The sequence below is a fragment of the Numida meleagris genome, chromosome 16, assembly GCF_002078875.1.
Source record: "Numida meleagris isolate 19003 breed g44 Domestic line chromosome 16, NumMel1.0, whole genome shotgun sequence".
In the NCBI taxonomy this organism is placed as follows: Eukaryota; Metazoa; Chordata; class Aves; order Galliformes; family Numididae; genus Numida; species Numida meleagris.
In genome coordinates this window covers 10,307,479-10,327,813 of record NC_034424.1, presented here as the reverse complement: position 1 = coordinate 10,327,813, position 20,335 = coordinate 10,307,479, and the positions used below count along the sequence as shown (strand labels likewise).

The window sequence follows — 20,335 nt, the reverse complement described above, 5'->3', positions numbered from 1 at the left end:
ATGCTGTTTATTTTAGGTATTTATGTATTTTGGTTCACTGTGTCTGAAGTCTTTCAGACCTTAAACCACCTGTCTTCCAGATTTGTTGCAGCATATATTTTTCAAACTTCTGTTTGAAAACATTGTGAAGACAATGTAGTTCTGAAAACCTGCTGTCAGTTGCATTAGACTATCGTGGGGATTATACCAGGTGATCTGTATATCCCATTCTGGCATCTCTTAGACCGGATTGAATGAAGTATGTAATTAAAGAAGAAAAAATTTATTTATATGCATGCTCTGTTGAAAAGTCTTTAAAAGTGATCACAGCTTCAACTTCTAAACCTAGTTGTCAGTTCGACTACTCACTATTGTGAGAATTTTCTTGCTGATCTTTCCTTTTAGATTGATACTAATCTCATTAACTGTAAATGGAAGAAGCATTTAGAACAAGAGAGATTCCACATTTAAAACAAAAGCAAACAAAATCCTTTAGTTAGCATAGCAACTCAAATATTCTTAATAATAAAAGTTTACCAAGTCAATGTACCTCTTTATCAGGGTATCAGCATTTGTAAACAAAGATGTAATTCTTCATTTATTGATATTAAGACGAGTTGTTATTATGTAATTGATTAACCCTGCTCTTTTTAATTTGTAACAAATATTTCAAGGTTCAGCAGCCTCATGGTCATGGCGTATATGTTGCCAGATCCTCTTATGCCAAACTAGCATTCCCATTTTCCATTTTGCTCTTGTTCTTTAGTGATTTGTGTGTGCTAGGTACCAGGCTTACTGCACGCTGAAGTAGTAAACTTGTCTTCACTTACGAATATTTTCATGAGAGTGACGTTTTTGGTTGTTGACATGGTGCCTCTTCCTACAGAGGCGATCAGTTCATCATGGCTTTACTTTGTATGGTTTTGTTAGTTTGTTTTTAGAGTGATTTCTGCATGAGGATGGGTTGTGAGAATATTCACATAGATGTTCTTGTGTCATTATATAACTTAGAAATACTTCTGAGGAATGAAGACTTGCATGGTTGCCATACACACGTAACAGGAAAGTAGATCTGGAGCCTTAATGTTACCTTCTGAATCTGTCTCAGCCTGCAACAGAAAGATCTGCTCGCCAGCCTTTTTGTCATTGAGGAAAACAGCTTAAAGATGGTGCAGAATAAATGAGTTGAAGAATGGAAAACACTGAGCAGAATATTAAAGATGTGAAGTACTGTTCTCATAATACCAGAAAACTGGTCCTGGAAAACTTTATGAAAGGTCTGGCTTCTGAGGGCTTTTCTACTTCCCTGAGATACGTGACCTCAATTGAGAGACTTTACTGAAAAATGTACCTACTGTCTATGATTTCAGGGAATTGTTTTTCTTTTATCTGAATTAAGTCCTTTCACAATGAGTCAGAGGGGCAGATGTGCCTTATGTCTATATGAACTTGGTGAGGTCATTTAGGAAGACATTTACCCTCTCGTAGTGGCAGCTGAAGACTAGGCAAGACACTCTTAAGCATGTTAAATGCATGTTTGAGTATTCTCAGTTTATATCTTCCTCTCTATTTTCTTACAGCCCTTCTAACAAAATTATTTTGTAGGATTCTTTTTTTCTCAGTGGGAGTTTCAGCGTAAGTGAATTTGGAAATCAGTGTGATGGTGGTGTTTTTTATCACCTAAATGAATTTTTAATCTCAAGTCTATCAAACACACATGTGAAACACAAAACTATATAGCACACTTTGGGCTTCATGAAACAGCAAGCAGTTTATGTTTATGGCAGTAGCTCCATTTTTAAAATTGTTCAAATGCAATAATTTTGTATGATTCTCTTTTATAACAGTAGAATGTACATAGTCTAGAATATTTTGACATTTCATTGATTAATGTATTTGACTGTTATTAAATCTGCTATCTGCTGCAGAGAAGAAAAATTAAAATACATGTGAACTTCATTAGTAATGGGTTAATTTCCTTAACTGGATGACAGATATTTTTGCCTTAGTGAGATACAATAAGCAGAATGATAGTTACAGGTAGGTGCAGATTGTAACTAATAACTTTATTCTGAATTTCTGATGGTTTAGAGGTAATGGGAAAACATTTTGTGTTGTCCACCTGCCTGCATGTCAGGAAGCCAAAAGAACTTCAAAAATTGAAGAACAGTGTGGACCTGGATGCAGGTAGCTGTAAGTTGGCTCTAAGTTACGTCTTTCTAATGATCAGAATAATGACATCCTGGAAGCTAGGGTGTGCACAACAAAACAAAATGATGGAAGATATGTCTGCAAGATTCTAACTGCTGAGATCACTAACATTTAATTAATGTGGTGATATGATGGTTGTGGATTGTTTCTTTACAGGTCTGAGTTCGGTTGTAGATAGGCAAGCCGGTTCATTTTTAGGGATCTTGAGACTACTTAAGAGATGTACAGTTGCAAATCACATTCTTAAAACATGGTGAAATTTTGCTGGTAAATAATGTATTCTTCACCAATGTATTTTGCAGTTAGCTGTGGGACACTCAAACACAGAGGCACGTGCTGTCCGAGGCTGAGTCTGTTAGGTCTCAACAGAATCTGAACAGCAAGCTTTTCTGCAGCCTTGTGCATGGGCTTTAATAAACAAAATGACTTGCCATGTAGTCGATCCTAGCTATTGTCTTGAGATTAATGCAGTAAAATACAGTAAAAAGGTTGAAGGCATACTTATAACCTTTTTCTCTCAACACATAGTCCAGGCCACTGATACCAACCACAGTCCATGGTTTGAGAACCTGCTGCTCAGATCTGATCACGTGATTCCAACATACGATAGATAATTCCTGGATTGCTTTGGAAGTTTTTTTTAATTTTTCATAGTCTGAGCAATCTTCATAGTTATCTGAGAGTCTGGATGATTGGTTTTTTGTTGTTTGGTTTTTGTTTTGCTTTTGTTCTGTTTTCTTTTTTTTGCAGTACAGTTTGCCCAAATATTTTCTATCTTAAAGTTACTGTATTGGCTAAACCTTCTTGCTTTTCTTCAAAAATGAATCATTATTAGTAAAGTTTAGTGCTCGTTGCATAGCAGCACTGCAATTCCACCTACTCACAATTTAAGAATGTTACTTGAAATCATTCATAGTGTAAATGTTAAAATACACAGGAATGTGAAGATGAAAAGAAAGTTGATTAATATTAGTTGGATTTTCTTACCTTTTTCTCTAACTCCCTTAGTATTTGGGAATCTTTATTTTGGTCTGTACTGGAAGAGAAGGTTCATACCATCATTCATAGAATCAGAATCAGCTAGGTTGGAAAAGACCTACAAGATCATCCAGTCCAACCATCCACCTACCATTAATAACCCCACTAAACCATGTCTCTCAACACTATATCTAAATGTTTCTTGAACACCTCCAGAGACGGTGACTCAGTCACCTCCCTGGGCAACCCATTCCAGCACCTGACCACTTTTCCAGAAAAGTAGTGTTTCCTAATGTCCAGCCCGAATCTCCCCTGGCGCAACTTGAGGCCATTCCCCCTCGTCCTGTCACTAGTTAGAAGACGCCAACCTCCAGCTCACTACAACCTCCCTTCAGGTAGTTATAGAGAGCAATGAGGTCTTCCCCTGAGCATCCTCTTGTCCAGACTGAACAATCCCAGCTCCCTCAGCCGCTCCTCATAAGGCCTGTGCTCCAGACCCCTCACCAGCTTCGTCGCCCTCCTCTGAACACGCTCCAGGGTCTCAATGTCTTTCTTGCAGTGAGGGGCCCAAAACTGGACACAGTACTCGAGGTGCAGTCTCACCAGTGCTGAGTACAGAGGGACAATTACTTCCCTGCTCCTGCTGGCAGCGCTATTTCTGTTGCAAGCCAGGATGCCGTTGGCCTTCTCGGCCACCTGGGCACTCTGCTGGCTCATGTTCAGCTGAGCATCGACCAACACCCCCAGGTCCGTTTCCTCCATGCAGTCCTCCAGCCGCTCTGCCCCAAGCCTGTAGTGTTGCCTGGCGTTGTTGTGGCCAAAGTGCAGGACCCGGCACTTGGTCTTGTTGAACCTCATTCCATTGGCTTCAGCCCAGAGATCCAGCCTGTCCAGATCTCTCTGTAGGGCCTTGCTACCCCCAAGCAGATCGACACTTTCTGCCAGCTTCGTGTCATCTGCAAACTTACTGAGGGTGCTCTCAATGCCCTCATCCAGGTCATCAATAAAGATATTGAAAAGGACAGACCCCAGCACTGGCCCCTGGTGAACACCGCTCGTGATCGGTCACCCACTGAATTTAATTCCATTTGCCACTGCTCTCTGGGCCTGGCCCTCCAGCCAGCTCCTTACCCAGCAAAGATTGTACCTGTCCAAGCCACGGGCTTCCAGCTTCTCCAGGAGAATACTGTGGGAGACAGTGTCGAAGGCTTTGCTGAAGTCTAGGTAGACCGCATCAACAGCCTTTCCCTCATCCACCAGATGGGTCACTCGATCGTAGAAGGAGATCAGGTTGGTCAAGCAGGACCTGCCCTTCACAAACCCATGCTGGCTGGGCCTGATCCCCCGGTTGTCCCGCAAATGCCACGTGATTTCCCTCAGACCAGTCTGCTCCATAACCTTCCCTGGCACCGAGGTCAGGCCGGCAGGCCTGTAGTTCCCCGGATCCTCCGTACGACCCTTCTTGTAGATGGGAGTCATGCTGGCAAGTCTCCAGTCTTCTGGGACCTCTCCAGTTGACCAGGAATGCTGATAGATGATGGAAAGCAGCTTGGCTATCTCCTCCGCCAGCTCCCTCAGTACTCTCGGATGGAGATCATTCTTGCTCTTGATGCGGAATATGAGATGAGGCAAAGCATGTTATTCCAAATAGGTGCAGCATTTGAAAGTTTACAAAGTTGAGTTCTTGCGGTGCATATCCACTGGGGTTATCTGTATGGATATGTACATTTGAAAGGATTATTTTGCTAGACTTAACTTTCTTATTTTATACAGATAATAAATTTAAATATTGATTCCTTAAAAATCTGTAGAAATCTGTATTACTGTCTGTCTGACATACCACTAAACCTAGCTCAAGTAAAGAATCAAGCAGCATGATATTTCATTTTTTGTTTGTTTGTTTTCTCCCTCATAGGTATTTCTTTACTTGTTCTGCTCAAGCCAAAGAACATTTCATAACCTGTGTCAGGATAAATGACTAGTTTTTACCTGCACTGAATAAGATAGATATAGGGCATCTGTGAATTTGTTTCTTGAACAGTTTGTTTCTAGTACCTGGAGAATGTGTATGCATGGTTTTGTTACCTGCCATTCATTCTTGACATATTGGATCCTTTGTTGAGCAATAGTAATCAGAAAGCGCAGCTGTCATGGGAACAGCTCTCAGTCTTGCTTCTTCAGCAAAAATGAATCGGCTGTTCCCAGTGTAGATTCAGTTGTATTAGCTATTGTTACTCAGAAAGATTCTCATGCATGTGGTGAATGCACAGGTTAGGCGGAAAGCTGTAACAAGAACATTTTTAGGGGAACAGCTGTTCTTTTACAGCTTTTTTTTGGAAAGGTCAAGATTTTACCAGCACCATTAACAGCGTTATTCTGTAAGTAGATTTACAAAGTTCTGTTGTCATTTTTGTGCCCCATTATTTATGTAAGCAATTCATAATTTCGGTTCAGATGAGTAATTCCAATTGAGTGCTCATTTATGAGGTTTTTTTTGTTCAGTTCATGGAAATTTTTCCCCCAGACATTCCCAGATAACTGTTTCCAGTTCTTTCTTTCTAATGACAGGCTTTGAATGTGGCTTCCGATATAGATTCTTATTCTTTCAACAGGCTAAAAATATTTTCAGAAGAAAGTGTTCCTCTCTTCGGGCCTCCACTTCCGTCCCCACCTGTGTTTACAAATCACCAGGAATTCAGGGATTTTGTTTTGGTGAAATGTAAGTCAATTTTCCTTTTGCTTGAAATACTTTTTTAATAAATACTTGTCCAGCGCTTGTAACAGGAAGCAGTCCTTAATACATTCCAGGAACCCAATGGAGGACTTGTGCACTACTGTGTTATATTCCCAACAAATATCCAGATAATTGAAGTCACCCTTGAAGACCAGGTTTTGTTGGCCCCAGACTTCTATAAAAAGCTGACATAAGGTTTTGTTGGCCTTGTCATCGTGACCGGTAGATCAATAAAAGATAACTAGCATAATAATCATGACTTTGCACTCTTACCTGACAGGAACTTGACTGATAACTTATTTCACATATTACTCAAAAATATTTAAATTGGTTTAGTACTTACATTGATTAGCAGTCTGTCTTTAATCTTGATATCAGTTAGGTAGTTATTGGGGTGCTTTGTTGAGTTCTACTATTAGTCTTTCTTCCCTCTTTAGCCTGAGGGATTATTATTTATAAAAATATGCAAAAAGGAGACAAAACTAAGTAACTGCAACAAAACTAGGTATATTGGTACAGAAGCAAACTGGAGTCAGTAGAAGGTAACAAAGCAATTAAAGTAACATACCTTCTTTTCCACAATTTTTAGTAATAAATGGAGAAAAAGCCACCTTGGAAACCCCAACATTTTCTCAGAAACGTCAGCGCACTCTAGACATGCTGATCCGCTCTTTATACCAGGACCTGATGCCTGATCTACACAAGGTAAATGCTAGTCAGAAGTGATCTCTGTGCTTCTCATGTTCTCTCTCTCATTAGTACATGAAAAACTGTTGCTTCAAAAGACTGAAATCCTGATGAGAAGACTGAATTACGTACACTAGGCTAAATACTAATTGTCATATAATTTGTTTTACAGTTATATGAAGGCTGACAGACAATCCTTTCAGGATAGGACTAGTCATGCATTTGTTTAATAACAGGCCTAAGGAGAAGCATAGCAATCTTGCATTTTGTATAAGCTTACCTGTAACAAGGGAGTAGGAAAGTTAGGCTCTGAAGATTCAAAACAGGTCTTGTCACCATAAAAACTGCACTTACTGCATTATGGGCAAATTTGGGTTACCGTGGTTAACCATGAGATACCTTCATTCTAGATGAAGACTTAGGCCTAATGCGATTCTTAACTAAAAAGAAGTTGAATACTTCTAAAATTGGAAAGGTGTTTTTTCTCACTGTTTATTTCTCTTAGCTAAATAGGTCTGCTTAAGCTTTCTTGTCCATGTATTCATGTCTGCAACCTTGCTTTAATTGTATAGTATGACTGATAAATGACAAGCAGAAAAATAAAACAGTCAAGGATTGGAAGAATAGTGACTTCTCTTCTCAGAGAAACCTTCCAGTTAGATTGATCATGATAGGAAAACATATTAAAAAGAAAGGCAGAAAATGTAAGTGATCCCACACCAAATTAACTAAGGTTAAAAGATTATGAAAACTTTTGATTCAATTAAAAAAAAAAAAAAAGAGAGAGCAAGTAACCCGCCTTCTTCTCTTTTAGAACATGCTGAACAGAAGGTCCTTCAGTGATGTGTTACCAGAGTCTCCAAAATCAACACGGAAAAAGGAGGAAGCTCGGCAAGCAGAATTTGTCCGACTTGGTCAGGTAGGATCAACTTAGGAAGTATGCATTTATGTGTACAAGATTGTGTCTTAACTTTACAGGAACACTGGATTTTGGTATGCTGTAAATGTAAGCAGGGAAGATATATAAGGTACCTTAAATAGACTTGTTATCTATCTCAATGAAAATATATTCATACAGTATTTCTCTGGAGTTTTTAGCCCTTTTAGAATCAGCATGCTTCTAGTTATTTGTAACTGAAGAATTTGTGTTGCTGTGACTTTGTGCCTTTAGCGCCACCCCCTTCGCAATGTATATGTATAGTTTGGTTGAATGGCTTGTTATGTGCTTTTGCAAGTGTAAGGCCAGCTTGTATAACAGATGAAAGGATTTGCTAACGAGCTCGAACAGGTTGAATTGTGTAGATGGCCAGCTAACATCACTGGACGGAGGCTTCTGTCTGTTACTATGTTGGACACTTAGTGTTTTGAATTTTCCGTTTTTGCAAAAGCCATGTTTTTTTTTTTTGTCTGGGAAGACAGTCTAGGAGCTCCATAGTGGTTAGTACAGATTTTGTTCAGGACATAGATAATTATGTTTTCTTTCTTAATTACTGAAAATGTAATAGAAATTCCAAACTGTAAACTACTTTCTTGTCCTACATTATCCTTTCTTTGTAGTATTTAAGTTACATACTAGTGACAAAAACTGAATTTAATTAAAATATCTCTTTGTATTAGGCACTCAAATTGAAAACTGCTGTGAAAGGGGATGCACCAGCTACCTTGGCAACTACAAGCTTTTGTAAAAAGGAGGTGAGTGAACCTGTCTGTTTAAGGAGAGTTACTAGAAAATTAAATGCTAGTGAATATGATATTGTACATGAGTTCTATATACTGTTTATTTACTTACATAATTGGATGCTATAGCAACAAAGATGTATTGCATAATATTAAAGTGATTCTGCAGCCAGCAGCAAATAAAGGATGAGCCTGGATGTAGAAGCGCTTCTCAAGTTAAAGCAAATCTTGGGTATCTTTATGTCATGAGATTATTTGATGAAAAAGCCATGCGTTTTCCATAGGCAATCATCTTGAATTATTTTAACTTCTTTATCAAGTTTAAAACAAAATTCAGTTGTGTTTTTATTTTCTGTAACTACAACTTTTTTTTTTCCAGGGCATAGGGAGTGAAAAATGTAAACCACACTTTTCTGTGTGCATCTTATACACAGAAGCTTCAGGGGTGCTTGTAGAATTTCGGACTTCAGTTTAATATTGGGGATGGAGGCAGGAGGGGACGGACAGATTTCAGGAGATATATATGAAGAACACATGACAGAAACACAGTTTGGAGGAAAGGCAGTTGTAACAGTACCATTTCAAAACACAATCTGAACTACAAAATGTAAGCAAACTGTATGCACATGGTGGTGCATACATTTTAAGTCTATGCTATTTAAAAATATATATATATACCAACTATTTCCAGTGTTGCACTGAATATCAGCTACTTGGGTTTCAGTTCTAGTATTCCAAGAATGTACCTTATTATTATATTAGTCTCCAAATCCAATTGATAGGGAGAGTATTTCCTCTGCAAGAAAATTAACTGGATTTTGATATTTCAAATTTTAAAAAATATACTGTTAGGAAATGTATTCTGCCAAATGTATTTCCTATGTTACTACTTGTCATTGTCCATCATGTTCTATGTCTGTCTGGTCTGTATTTCTTAGTGTACTTATTGTGTATCCCTTATGTTAATTTGTAGCCTTGGGAGTCCCAGTCTTTCTGCAGTAATTTTCCTCATGAGGTTGTCTGTGCAGATTCTTGGGGCCAGTCCTTGCTGGTTTCTACAGATGCTGGCATCTTGTTAATAGATGGTTAGTAAATGATCATGTGGTTTTGTGTTAACTATTTATGTATCTGAACATGGTCTTGAAAATGTACGTTCGTAAGTTCTGCTCGGGTATTGGTAAGTCCTCACCTCCATGGATAGTTACCAATCCAAGTAAATTTATTACATTTATGTAATCTATTTGCAGAATTTTTCTCTGCATCAGAATCAAGCCATATTTGATGGCCCATTTTAATGCAGATTTCTGAATGCTTTGTTATTTCAGATGCTGTTATTTGACCATCTGAAAAGACTCATAAAGTTAAATCTGAGCTCAAGGAGTGTCTAAGTGGTCTGTCTGGATTTCTTAGCCCTTGGTGATACTAGCGAGCATGAAGCCCAAAGCTTATGCGGCAATGGAAGCTTGCTTCTTCAATAGCAATGCTTTTGCTAGTTTGACCCTTATCTTCTGTGTGCCACAAAAGACCATCAGGACCGAGGGAATTAAGTTAGTTCTCAGTGAATATTCTAAAACGTTCCAAAGGATGGTCCCTTTTCTGCTTCAGGTGCATAATCTGATCCATGACAATGATAAAACTCTCCCATACGGAAGTGTAGGCTATGATGCTACAGTATATTTAGCAGCTTTCTACAGGTTGCTTTATTATTTTAGTGAGGAAAAAGAAAAGGCTTTTATTACAAGAAGTTGTTCAAAACCACTGACTACCAAATTTAAGCAGAATTTTAAAGAAGTGTGTGTGCTTCCTTTTTAGATGGTCAAACCACTGTTCAAGTATTTGATAAAACTCTGCAAATAAAGCAGATGCATGTGTTGGAAGCTCTGGATTATTTGATTGCCCGAACAGACAAAGGTAAGAGAGGTCCCTGTTATTTGGTTCTCCTCTGAATATGTCTGGGTAACTACTTATTTGGCATGCACATCAGTAGAAAGAAATCCTTTAACTCTTTTTCTTTAAGAGATTACTTTACTGGAAAAAAATGCTCTACATTTTAATTCCTGCAGTGCTAGGTTTATATTATCACCTTTTCTCACATCACCTAGCCATTTTTAAATTTCTCATTAGGTTTTAGAGCTTTTATCGTTGTTTTTTCCGCATCCTTCCACCTCTTTCCCTTTGCTGACTTCCTCTGGGCTGTTCAGATGCTGTTACTTTATTGAGCATGTCTCAATGCTTTAGGGTTTGCGTGACTCATGAGGCAATCACATCATACTAGTGACACATGTATTAAATGTCTCATTTAGGATAATAGATACAGCAACTTCTGGGTTTTTGTTGTTGCTGTTTTTTTCTAAAAGGTGTGGAAAAAAGAAATCCCTAGATGCTCAGAATCATGCTTCAGTGCAAACCTTAAACTGGTCATATTGAATCATAGAATGGTTTGTGTTGGAAGGGACTTTTTAAGGTCATCTAGTACACTGTCCCACCCCCTGTCATGGTGACAGCCATCTTTGAGTAGATGAGGTTGCCCAGAGCCTTGTCCAACTTGATTCTGAATGCTTCCAGAGATGGGGCAACCATAGCTTCCTCTAGGCAACCTGTTCCAGCACCTTTCCCCCCCTCATAGTTAAGAAGCTCATTCATGGAAGCACATGTTCTTGTGTGGACATATGCTTGAAAAGAGAGGGACTTTGTACATTCTATTTTCTTTTTCTCAGTGTTGACAGTAAGAATTTGCTCTGAGTCAATTGTTCAAGTTGTGATGGACCTAAGGAAACATTATGCCTTCTTTACTTTAATACTTTCTGTGGGTAAAGAAAGTCATACACATGCCAGAGGTTGCCCTAATTCATGTTGCTCTTTTATTGGAACTGAAGGCAGCACCTGTGATCTTGCTTTTGTATTTACAGCAGGGTCTCCACTGGATATGTATTTAGAAAATGTGCTTAAGTATTCAAGTTATACCGGTTGATTTATTGAAGGAGTACACCTGTGTCAGAAAATCTTGCTTTGTTTGCATTTTAAGAAGTTTGGTTTCTTATGTAAGCAACTATTCTTAAAGAGTAGCTTATTTCCAACTGCAAATAGTAGTGCACCATTATTTATTTATTTAAATTTAGGAGTTGTGTATTCTACTCACAACTATCTTCATGGAAAATAGATTTAACTGTGGCAGTGGATGCTGTTATTTTTGCAGTCGGAAAGTATCCTGAACTTGTGTAACTTTAAAGAACGGCAAAACCAGTCTGCCTCCAGATTTTCAAAGTCTGTTAAGAATCCAGTAAGCAGCTGCTAAGATGGGTGATTCCAGTATTTACAGTTAACCCTTCTACTCTTGCCTTTAGTTTGCCTCTGTTTTCCAGTAGTGTACATCTCACTGTTTTGAAGCTCTTATATAATTTGTTTTTTTGCAGCATAGTCTGAAGGGGAACTGGTACTGAACTGAAGGCACTGATTTCTAGGATTGTAAACCCTAGACAGCGTTCACAAGCAGTCTTTCCTTGCTATCACGTTCCTGCTTACACCTAGAGAAGTAGAATTATTTATCTTTGCTTTTATGACACTGCCATTTGTTAGGAGCTGCATCTCTTTGGAAGTATTAATTTCAGACCACCATTATCTTTTTCTAACTTGCTGTTTCCTGGATTTTTCCATCCTTCAGGGAAAGACTCTCGGCTCCTTGTCTTCAGATTGAGTTCAGTCCAAAAAGATATAGAAACAAAGCAGATGATAAGAAGCAAATATGACTGCAGAGAAAATAAATTGGAGAGAACAAAAGGTAGTTTTATTATCCTATGTTAAATGTGTCCACCATGCTATTATGGCAGTGTTTGTCAGGGGCTTATTAGCTCCATGTTGCAGATATTCACTTTTGGGTTTTTTTTTCTCTGAACAGTTAATTCAAACTTTGTTAAGCTTTCATCTGAAAATAAGATTGGGTGTAGTCCAGCATGCCTGTTGAGAACGTGGTAAATTAACCGTATTACTTGGCAATCACAGCTGATGAAAAGCTCTAGAGAAAAGCACGTATGTTACCTTTGGGATTGAGAGATATAATGAGAACTATTTGTCTCACATTCATGTATTAAGGTCACTATGAAGTGGAGAAACACTGGCAAAACTCTTTTAAATAGTAGCGCTCAGAATAGTTTGAGTGTTGATGATTATTTTAATAGATGTAAACATTTTCTGATCTTCAGCAGCAAGCTTCCTTGGAAAGCTGGAAACTCCAGAATAGTGGTAATCCATGTATTTATTCTTTTACTTGCAAAAGGAATAAAGGGAAAAATAGATTTTAAGAGTCTCAGCATTTTGGCTTTTTCTAGAAGTTCGTGTTATCCTATTGGGATGTTTGCAGTTCTGTTGTGCTCTTGTACCATCATACAAATACAGAACAAAAAAGCAGTCCTTAACCCAAAAACTTACAATCTGGAACATTGTTTCCTTAGGCTGCCATTTATATGCCATTAATACTCACCATGGCAGTGAACTGAGGATTGTTGTGGCTATTCGGAACAAACTACTTCTCATCACAAAGAAATACAATCCATGCAACAGTTTAACAGGCAGCTCTCTGCTATCATTATCTGAATCTCCAGTAGAGGAGTTCCAGTATATCCGGGTATGTGTAATCTAATCACTAATTACCTTTACAGACTGGGCAGCACTCATCTAGTGGGGTAAAAAGGTAAAGAGCATGCATTTTGTCTTTCTGAACTTCCAGACAGATATAAGCAAGAAGCAGTATGATGGAGCTCCATCATTTATGTGCCAAAGAAATCTTTCAGATTTCTTTAATTGAATTTCTGCTTGCTCTGTATCATGCTTCTGTGCTTAGAAACACGTGCTGTCAGACTAAGAGTCTGAAAAAGAGAATAATTCTATTATTTACCATACAGGAAATATGCCTTTCTGACCCTCCAGTGGTTATGACGCTAGTTGATGGGCCTACTGGAGACAGCGACAATATGATTTGTGTAGCTTATCGGCATCAGTTTGATTTAGTTAATGAAAGTACTGGGGAGTCCTACAGACTGCATCATATTGAAGCGAACAAGGTAGGTTTCCAGCACGGAAGCTATTTTCTTGCAGAACTGCACTGAACATTATTTCTTGCAGAATTAGTGCTTGCTGTGCTGACCTTCTGGAAGCACCATTTGTGAAGATCCTTATGTCTTCTTTACTTTTCACTCCTATTGCTTCTGCTGTAGGGCACTCAGATACTTGCCTCTTCTGGAATGTGTGTTGATAATTACTCCCAAGAGAGGTAGTTACAAGGCATGACACATTAGGACCAAGCCTGTGTTTCAGTCTCTGAAATATTGCTGTCAGCATAAGTGCAAAGCCGTTATTCTCCTTTTAGTCAGTAGTTTGCGTTTTGCCTTTTCTTCATGGTCTCAATGTTTTATTGGTTAAGATTGCAGCAAAATAACTTCAGTTTTTGGCCACCAGTATCTCATTCAGATTTGCTTATTTGCTTGTACTAAAGCTAAAATATTTGTGTACATCTTTTAGTTCTTTTTAAGAAACTGCTGCCCAGCCAAGTAATAAATTAACTATATGTTTCGAACGAAGACATAGGGTTGGGATTTAAGTAAATGTCCTGAGTTTTGGAAGAAGAGTTCAAATGTTTCCTGCTGCTGGGAAGATAATGATCTTCAACATCTTTGAAAGTTAAATAATTTTAATAATTTCTAAAAATGCATGTGAATGCTTAGCTTTAGATGTAAAAAAAAAAAAAAAAAAAAAGTTGATTCACAGCTATGCTAACCTGATTTTCCAAAATTTATATTGCCAAATAAATTAGGTAAGTTTTTACCACTTTATACTATAGGCATATTGTTGAATATTCATTACTGAAGTACAGCATTGAATACAAAAGAAATTGATTTCCATCCTAAGAGCACTCTGAAAATGAATTACAAATCAGGCTGCATTTGAAAAGTCACATTTTTTCATCTATAACTGTGCTGACTGTATTGCTTCATAGTCAAAACCTGGTTGTAATATCTGCAGTATCCCATCTGAATGTTCATTACTATTTCCCATTTCCATTGCAGGTTAATTTTGTTGCAGCTATTGACGTATATGAAGATGGTGAAGCTGGTCTACTGTTATGTTATAACTGTAAGTATCTAGGGAAGACTGAAAATGATAGGATCTCAATCCGTGCATGGAATTCTTCTTTATTGGAGTCTAGATCTGTGTTTTAAAGTAAATTTCAGAGTTTCATGGGTAATATTTCAGAATACATTCTTTTAAACTTCAATACACATTAGACGGACTAGAAATTGAAGTACTATTTTATTAGGTATGTTGAATTAGGCATATAATAGATATTACTTCCTTACTCACAGATGTCCTATTCCTTCAGATTTGCTTCATTCTTTACCTAGTTACACACTAGATGTTTCCAGGATGTGCATAGCATTCCACCCATTTTCTTCTTCGTACTTTTGCATTCCGTTATTTTGCTTTTTTCTTCTGCGTGCTTCTTTGCACTGTCACATTTTTTCATTGTAATTCTCTCAATCTCATTTTATAAAATGCTCTTGGATATAACAAACATAGGATCTTCTCTGCAGTACATATATAGTTTTGCTTCCAATCTTCTTGAAAATATAACTAATGGGTATGAAACAGCCTTTATGAAGCAATACACAGAAGGACAAGGCACAACCTTCTCTTTTTCAGGCTGTGTGTCCTATTTGCCTTTTCAAAGTGAGCATTGATTGAAACAGGATAAATACACCTAAATTCTAGTACTAGCTGTTAGTTTGGTACTGCAGGGAAAGTATTTCTTAAGTATAACTTCCTCTGTAACACTCTGTGAGGCCTCATTGGTTCTCATAGTTTGCCAGATCCTACCTGTTTCTAGTTCACTTAGCACTGCTTCAGAACTAAAAGACTCTGTGGCAGTGCATGGTGAATTCCCATACCTGTACTTCTGTGCAGAATCAGTTCCACTCTAATAGACTTATTGTTGAGCCAAAGCTAAAAAACTTAGTTGATACTAAAGTTACACTTCAGGATCCTAACATCCTAAAGCCTGATGCACAGTCTTGCAGCTACTTGAATTCCTATTTCTAGGACATTATCACGGAGAAACCTACTTCTGGTCTTTAGAGAGTTTTACACTTAAGAAAAGATCATCATAGAACAAATACGAAAATACATGATTTGACAGTGTTCGAAGTTTGTATTTAGAAAAAAGCCTTTAGTACTTTTCTGGTTTTAAGCTTAGATTCCTTCTAAGGACATCAATTACAGGGAAGAAAAATAAAATCATAGGATGTCTTGTGTTGGGAAGGACCCATAAGAATCATCAAATCAACTCTTAAAATACAATTTTGCCTAAAAAAAACTGAAAAGAACTGGTAGGAGCAAGTGTATGAGATGCTCACAGATGTTCACCTGGAGCTCCACCTCAGTGCACTCATATGAACTAGTTAAAAAAAAAAAAAAAAAAAGAGGTGAAGAGGTGATTGCAATTCTTTCTCATCTTTAAGGCTTCTTTTTGTTTGCTGACATGACTTCTCATTTTAAAGGATGTTTTATCAGCGCTGGGGAGAGCGTTTAGAGAAAAAAATCTGGTAGTGGAAGGTTAAATTCCTCATTACCTAGATCTTTCAAATTAAAAATTTAGAATTGCATTACAAGTAGGCCAGTGTTCATATCTGACTCATAAGAAGGTTATTAGTTTCTGAATCAGTGCACGTATGGTAGGTAAGAGGTTCATATGTTACACGATTAATGAAATCTTGGTATCTGTAGTATCCTATGTGTTTTACAGTCCTCAGAGTACATGAACTAGCATATGGCTGCTTGAATGGCAGTTCTTACAGAGGGGTACAGCTCTGCTGACATGGCTTTCAGAAATATTCTTGCCCATTCCTCTACCATAAACAAGGTGAGGAGCTGATAATTGTTAAATCAGAATACCACTTACTTTGTGAAACATGATATCTTATTGAAATGTAGCTCTTTTATATTTATCTTTCAAATGTTCAAAAGGAAGCTCATTTTCCTTATTATCTGTTTAGATACAGAGGGGCTTCTACACAGATGTTTGAATTTTATCTGTGTGTCATCCAAACTTATGTAAAATCTACCTATAAAGTTAGCATTTGTAATTTATAATGTAAGGTGATGGATGCTTTTTTTTTTTTTTTACAGATGTTTGCCACTATAGAAAGGTGTATCCTTTTAATGGAGGTCCTCCACTGATCCAGCCATCAGCTTATGATTTTCACTTTAGCTGGAATCAAGTTCCTTATGCTGTTGGTAAGAAAACGTACATTACTTTTCCCTTAGGCTTGCACTTCGCTGTTTCTAGAATTACAGCAGTTGTGCTAGAAATACATACAAATGTAAAATTAATAATATAGAATATATAAATCTGTATTTGATAAATTTTAATAAATATAAATTAATGCATTCTTAAAAATTTCTTCATGGAGATGGTAGTTAATGATTGAAATGCACTGCCCAGGGAGATGGTGGAGTCCCTGTCCCTGGAGGTATTTAACAGACATGTGGACATGACACTAAGGGATACGGTTTAGTGATGGAATTTGGTAGGTCAGGTTGATGGTTGGACTTTATGATCTTGAAGGTCTTTTCCAACCTAGATAACTGTATGATTCTATAAGCATGTTGCATTAATGATGCCACTTCAGCTAAGTGTCTGTATATAGTGTTTTTTGAAAAGTGGAGGCTTGGTGCAAAGTTTTTCCTTTGCTGAACTTTTTTTCTTTTCTCTTTTTTCTGTTTTTTATTTCCCATTCAGTCTGCATTCTGCCAGACATGGAGAATGAAATTTTGTTCAAACTTGATGTAGCTGAATGTACATCAGTTTATTAGGCAAACTTTGTCATAGGAAAGGGAGATGCTGGAATAGGTCAGATAAGAACAGGCTTCATGGAACATCCAAGAAACATTTACATTAATCATTCTTCTGTGCCAAATAATTTTTTGTTTCGTTGCAGTCTGTGCTTTCCCTTATATACTTGCCTTCACTACTGATTCCATTGAGATCCGTTTAGTGGTGAATGGAAACTTAGTCCACACAGCAGTTGTGCCTGAGCTTCAACTTGTAGCATCAAGGGTAAGACACAAGAAAAGCATGTTTGACTATTTGTGAGATGTGGGGATCTATTTAATATAAAAAGTTGTCTAAGCCAAATACAAACCAAACCAAAGCTAACACGTGTGCTCTCATTTGTGGTAAATATTCATCTGTGTGCTTTTAGTTTTTATTAAGTACAATGAGGATCGGAGTTGATTGCACTGTCCTTTATTGCCTGCAGTAATGCATACCTGAGATATTTGATTGTTTATGGGGCAAATGCTGTTCTGAACATCACAGAAGTTCCCCCAAGATACAGTGAAATAGCCTTTCTCTGATCAGCCTTAATCAAATTAGCAGCAATGCAGCTACAGTGACAATAAAACATAGTGGACAAACATTTGAGGTCTTACTCAGCAAATGATTAAGAAAGTCTTGTACTTATGATGAATTCTTTGTCATTTCAGTCGGATATTTATTTTAAAGCTACTGCTGCAGTAAGTGGATCATCTCGTAGCAGTTCTAAGGAAATCAGTTCAAGGAGTTCACCTCAAACACCTACAGCTTATGAAATGCCAGAGTGCTCTCTTTCTTCCTCAGAAGGTAATATGGTTTCTAGGCAGCTTGAGTAATGATCTTCAATCATTCCAGCAGCTGCCACATCTCAGTGTAGCTGATCTTTAGTAAGATGAAATTGATCACTTAAAAGATTTTGAGTTCATAGCTGAGAGTCTGAAAGATAGAAACGTTGTTTACCCAAAGATCTGAATCACCTGGCTGAGCTTTAGCCCCACTGTATCTCTTCTGAATGCATGGCAGCACTATTTTGAAGAAATCGTTCATACAGGGGGGGAGGAATTAAGCTTTACTAGCTTGATGAGTCTCTGTCAATATGTCCAAGACTAAAGAAAAAAGGCATAAAATTATGAGAAAACTTTCAGACTTCACATACACCATTCCTTTCACTTAAAAGCAGCTAAACCATCCCTGGATGATTAAAGTTCTTTTGCAAATTCAGAATAAGAATTATTTCTAGTCTTAAAAAGAGTTTGCACCATCACTTTACTGTAAGGTGATCTGTGAACAGTTGATCTATAAGGGAGCATAATGAAGAAACACGGGAACATTGACTAGATAATGCAATATGTATGTATCCCTTGGTCTTTTAAGTCTGGGACTGTTGGCAGAAGGGGAAAAGAGAAAGGAATCAGAATTTCAGTTTGTAAAAGGCAGAGCTGTTTGATGGTAAGTTGTTAGGTAGTTTTTTTCCCCCCCAAATTAAGAAAATGCAGAGTAATTTATGTCACTTAAGAGGAGGAGACATAATTTAAACTATTTGGGATCCAGATTCCAATATTCTGGCCATATATTAAAATAACTGTGGAATCTTGAGCAGAATAGTGAGTCGCGGTCTTACAGTTGGGATATCAGCCTTAGGACATGTAAATTTACTTCCTTTTTCCATTGCCAATTCATCACCTTGCTGAGAGTCAACATTCTTTTCCTCTGTAAGCCAAACTGAAACTGTAAAATGTGGTTCTATTTCTTCCTCCTCCTAGCCTACTTATATTGTAAGGTACAAAGCAAGAATGGTCTTGAAGAAGAAAGCAAGAAAGGTTACTTGAGTTAAAAAGAAAGCCACACAACGATTATAACTTCTCTGTATAATTTCTCATTTTGAAGTATTAAGAACTGATACTGTTGTGAAAGAGTAACATTCTTTTCTTCCTTTTGTGTTTCAGGTGAAGTTCCATGTAAAAATCTGTATAAAATTCCTCTTAGTAATCTGGTTGGGCGGAGCATTGAGCGACCTCTGAAGTCACCTTTGGCTCCCAAAGTCATCACTACTCCAACATCCAGTGGCATTTCCTCTCTTCCTGTTACTCACTCACTATCCTTATCTCGCATGGAAATTAAAGAAATTGCAAACAGAACGCGTAAAGAATTGCTGGGTAAACTCCCCTTGTCCTTCAGTGTATATCAGTTATCACTAATATCACTTCTAATCTTTGGAGTATCTTTGGACTAATCTCATTACAGTCAAATTAGTTACAGACAACCAGTGTTCATAAATAAGTAGTACAAACAAACAAAACAGTAAGAAAATGCTGTTTGCAAATAGTTTAGATAGCGTCTGGTCATATATAAGGTGACCATATTCTATGTTAGCTGAAAGCTGTTTAGTTAAAAATGAAAATGAGTGAAAAAATGAAAAAACATTTTTGTGAATGCTTTATTTTCTGATGAGAATATTAAGACTTTTATTCCTTTATTGAGGCCTCTTGGATGAGCCTATTCCCAAGGCAGAAGGTGCGCAGAAGCAAAAAAAGGTTCCTCGAAGACAGTCAGACCCCAAGCAGGGAGCAGTAAGATCAACTAGTAGTGACAGGTAAATAAATATACGGGCTTTAGGAAAGAGCCTAAGTTAGACCATAAATGTTTTGAGAATTGATTGCTTTTCAACCCGTTTATGGTTTTCCCAGTTGGGTAGGGATTGACTGAGGCCTTTGTGAATTTCATGCTAATGTGTGGTTTAGTATCTAACGACAGTACTGAAACAGTTATACATTTTTTGCTAAAAGACACGTTTATGAGCAAAGCAAGGCTAAATGGGATTTTGTGGGGACCTGCTGCAGTTGAGCCTGTCGCTAGGATTTGAACTGCTAAATTCACACTGCAGACTGAATTACTGTTTTCTTCGTATCTTCTTGTCTCACTATTTCCAAAATAAATTTTGCAAAGAAACTCTATTGCATTTGTCTGCTTGGCTCTGCTTACCAGACCCCATTGCCATTATGTTGTTTTCTCTGTTTTTATAACCAGCATTTGTGATGAGTAGCAGCAGAATTCAGCCAAGATACGATAGACTGAGATTATTTTTTTGTTAATCTGCTGCAGTGTAAAACTACTTTGCTGTTTGGAAATTATATGGAGGGAAACGATTCATTAGCATTACCCTTTGGCAATAAGTTGATATTTGTAATCTTTGTTTTAATAAGAAT

The 20,335-nt window shown here is 37.5% G+C and overlaps 1 protein-coding gene across 9 annotated transcripts in view; it reads left to right on the top strand.

Annotated features, from left to right (window-relative positions):
* The window catches only part of GARNL3 (GTPase activating Rap/RanGAP domain like 3), a 53,457-nt gene that overhangs the window by 27,159 nt on the left and 5,963 nt on the right, over positions 1 to 20,335 (top strand). For 7 of the 9 annotated variants that reach the window (XM_021414208.1, XM_021414205.1, XM_021414204.1 and 4 more), the window contains 16 exons: positions 1,974 to 2,019; positions 5,781 to 5,887; positions 6,492 to 6,607; positions 7,404 to 7,508; positions 8,207 to 8,281; positions 9,240 to 9,351; positions 10,079 to 10,177; positions 11,928 to 12,044; positions 12,715 to 12,887; positions 13,165 to 13,323; positions 14,326 to 14,392; positions 16,442 to 16,549; positions 17,254 to 17,372; positions 17,801 to 17,936; positions 19,076 to 19,285; positions 19,611 to 19,722. In XM_021414208.1, coding sequence (XP_021269883.1) covers positions 1,974 to 2,019; positions 5,781 to 5,887; positions 6,492 to 6,607; positions 7,404 to 7,508; positions 8,207 to 8,281; positions 9,240 to 9,351; positions 10,079 to 10,177; positions 11,928 to 12,044; positions 12,715 to 12,887; positions 13,165 to 13,323; positions 14,326 to 14,392; positions 16,442 to 16,549; positions 17,254 to 17,372; positions 17,801 to 17,936; positions 19,076 to 19,285; positions 19,611 to 19,722 — 1,861 coding nt within the window. Of the gene's footprint in view, positions 1 to 1,973; positions 2,020 to 5,780; positions 5,888 to 6,491; positions 6,608 to 7,403; positions 7,509 to 8,206; positions 8,282 to 9,239; positions 9,352 to 10,078; positions 10,178 to 11,927; positions 12,045 to 12,714; positions 12,888 to 13,164; positions 13,324 to 14,325; positions 14,393 to 16,441; positions 16,550 to 17,253; positions 17,373 to 17,800; positions 17,937 to 19,075; positions 20,084 to 20,335 lie in introns of those variants that run through there. The other 2 variants (XM_021414207.1, XM_021414210.1) reach the window with 2 other exon arrangements.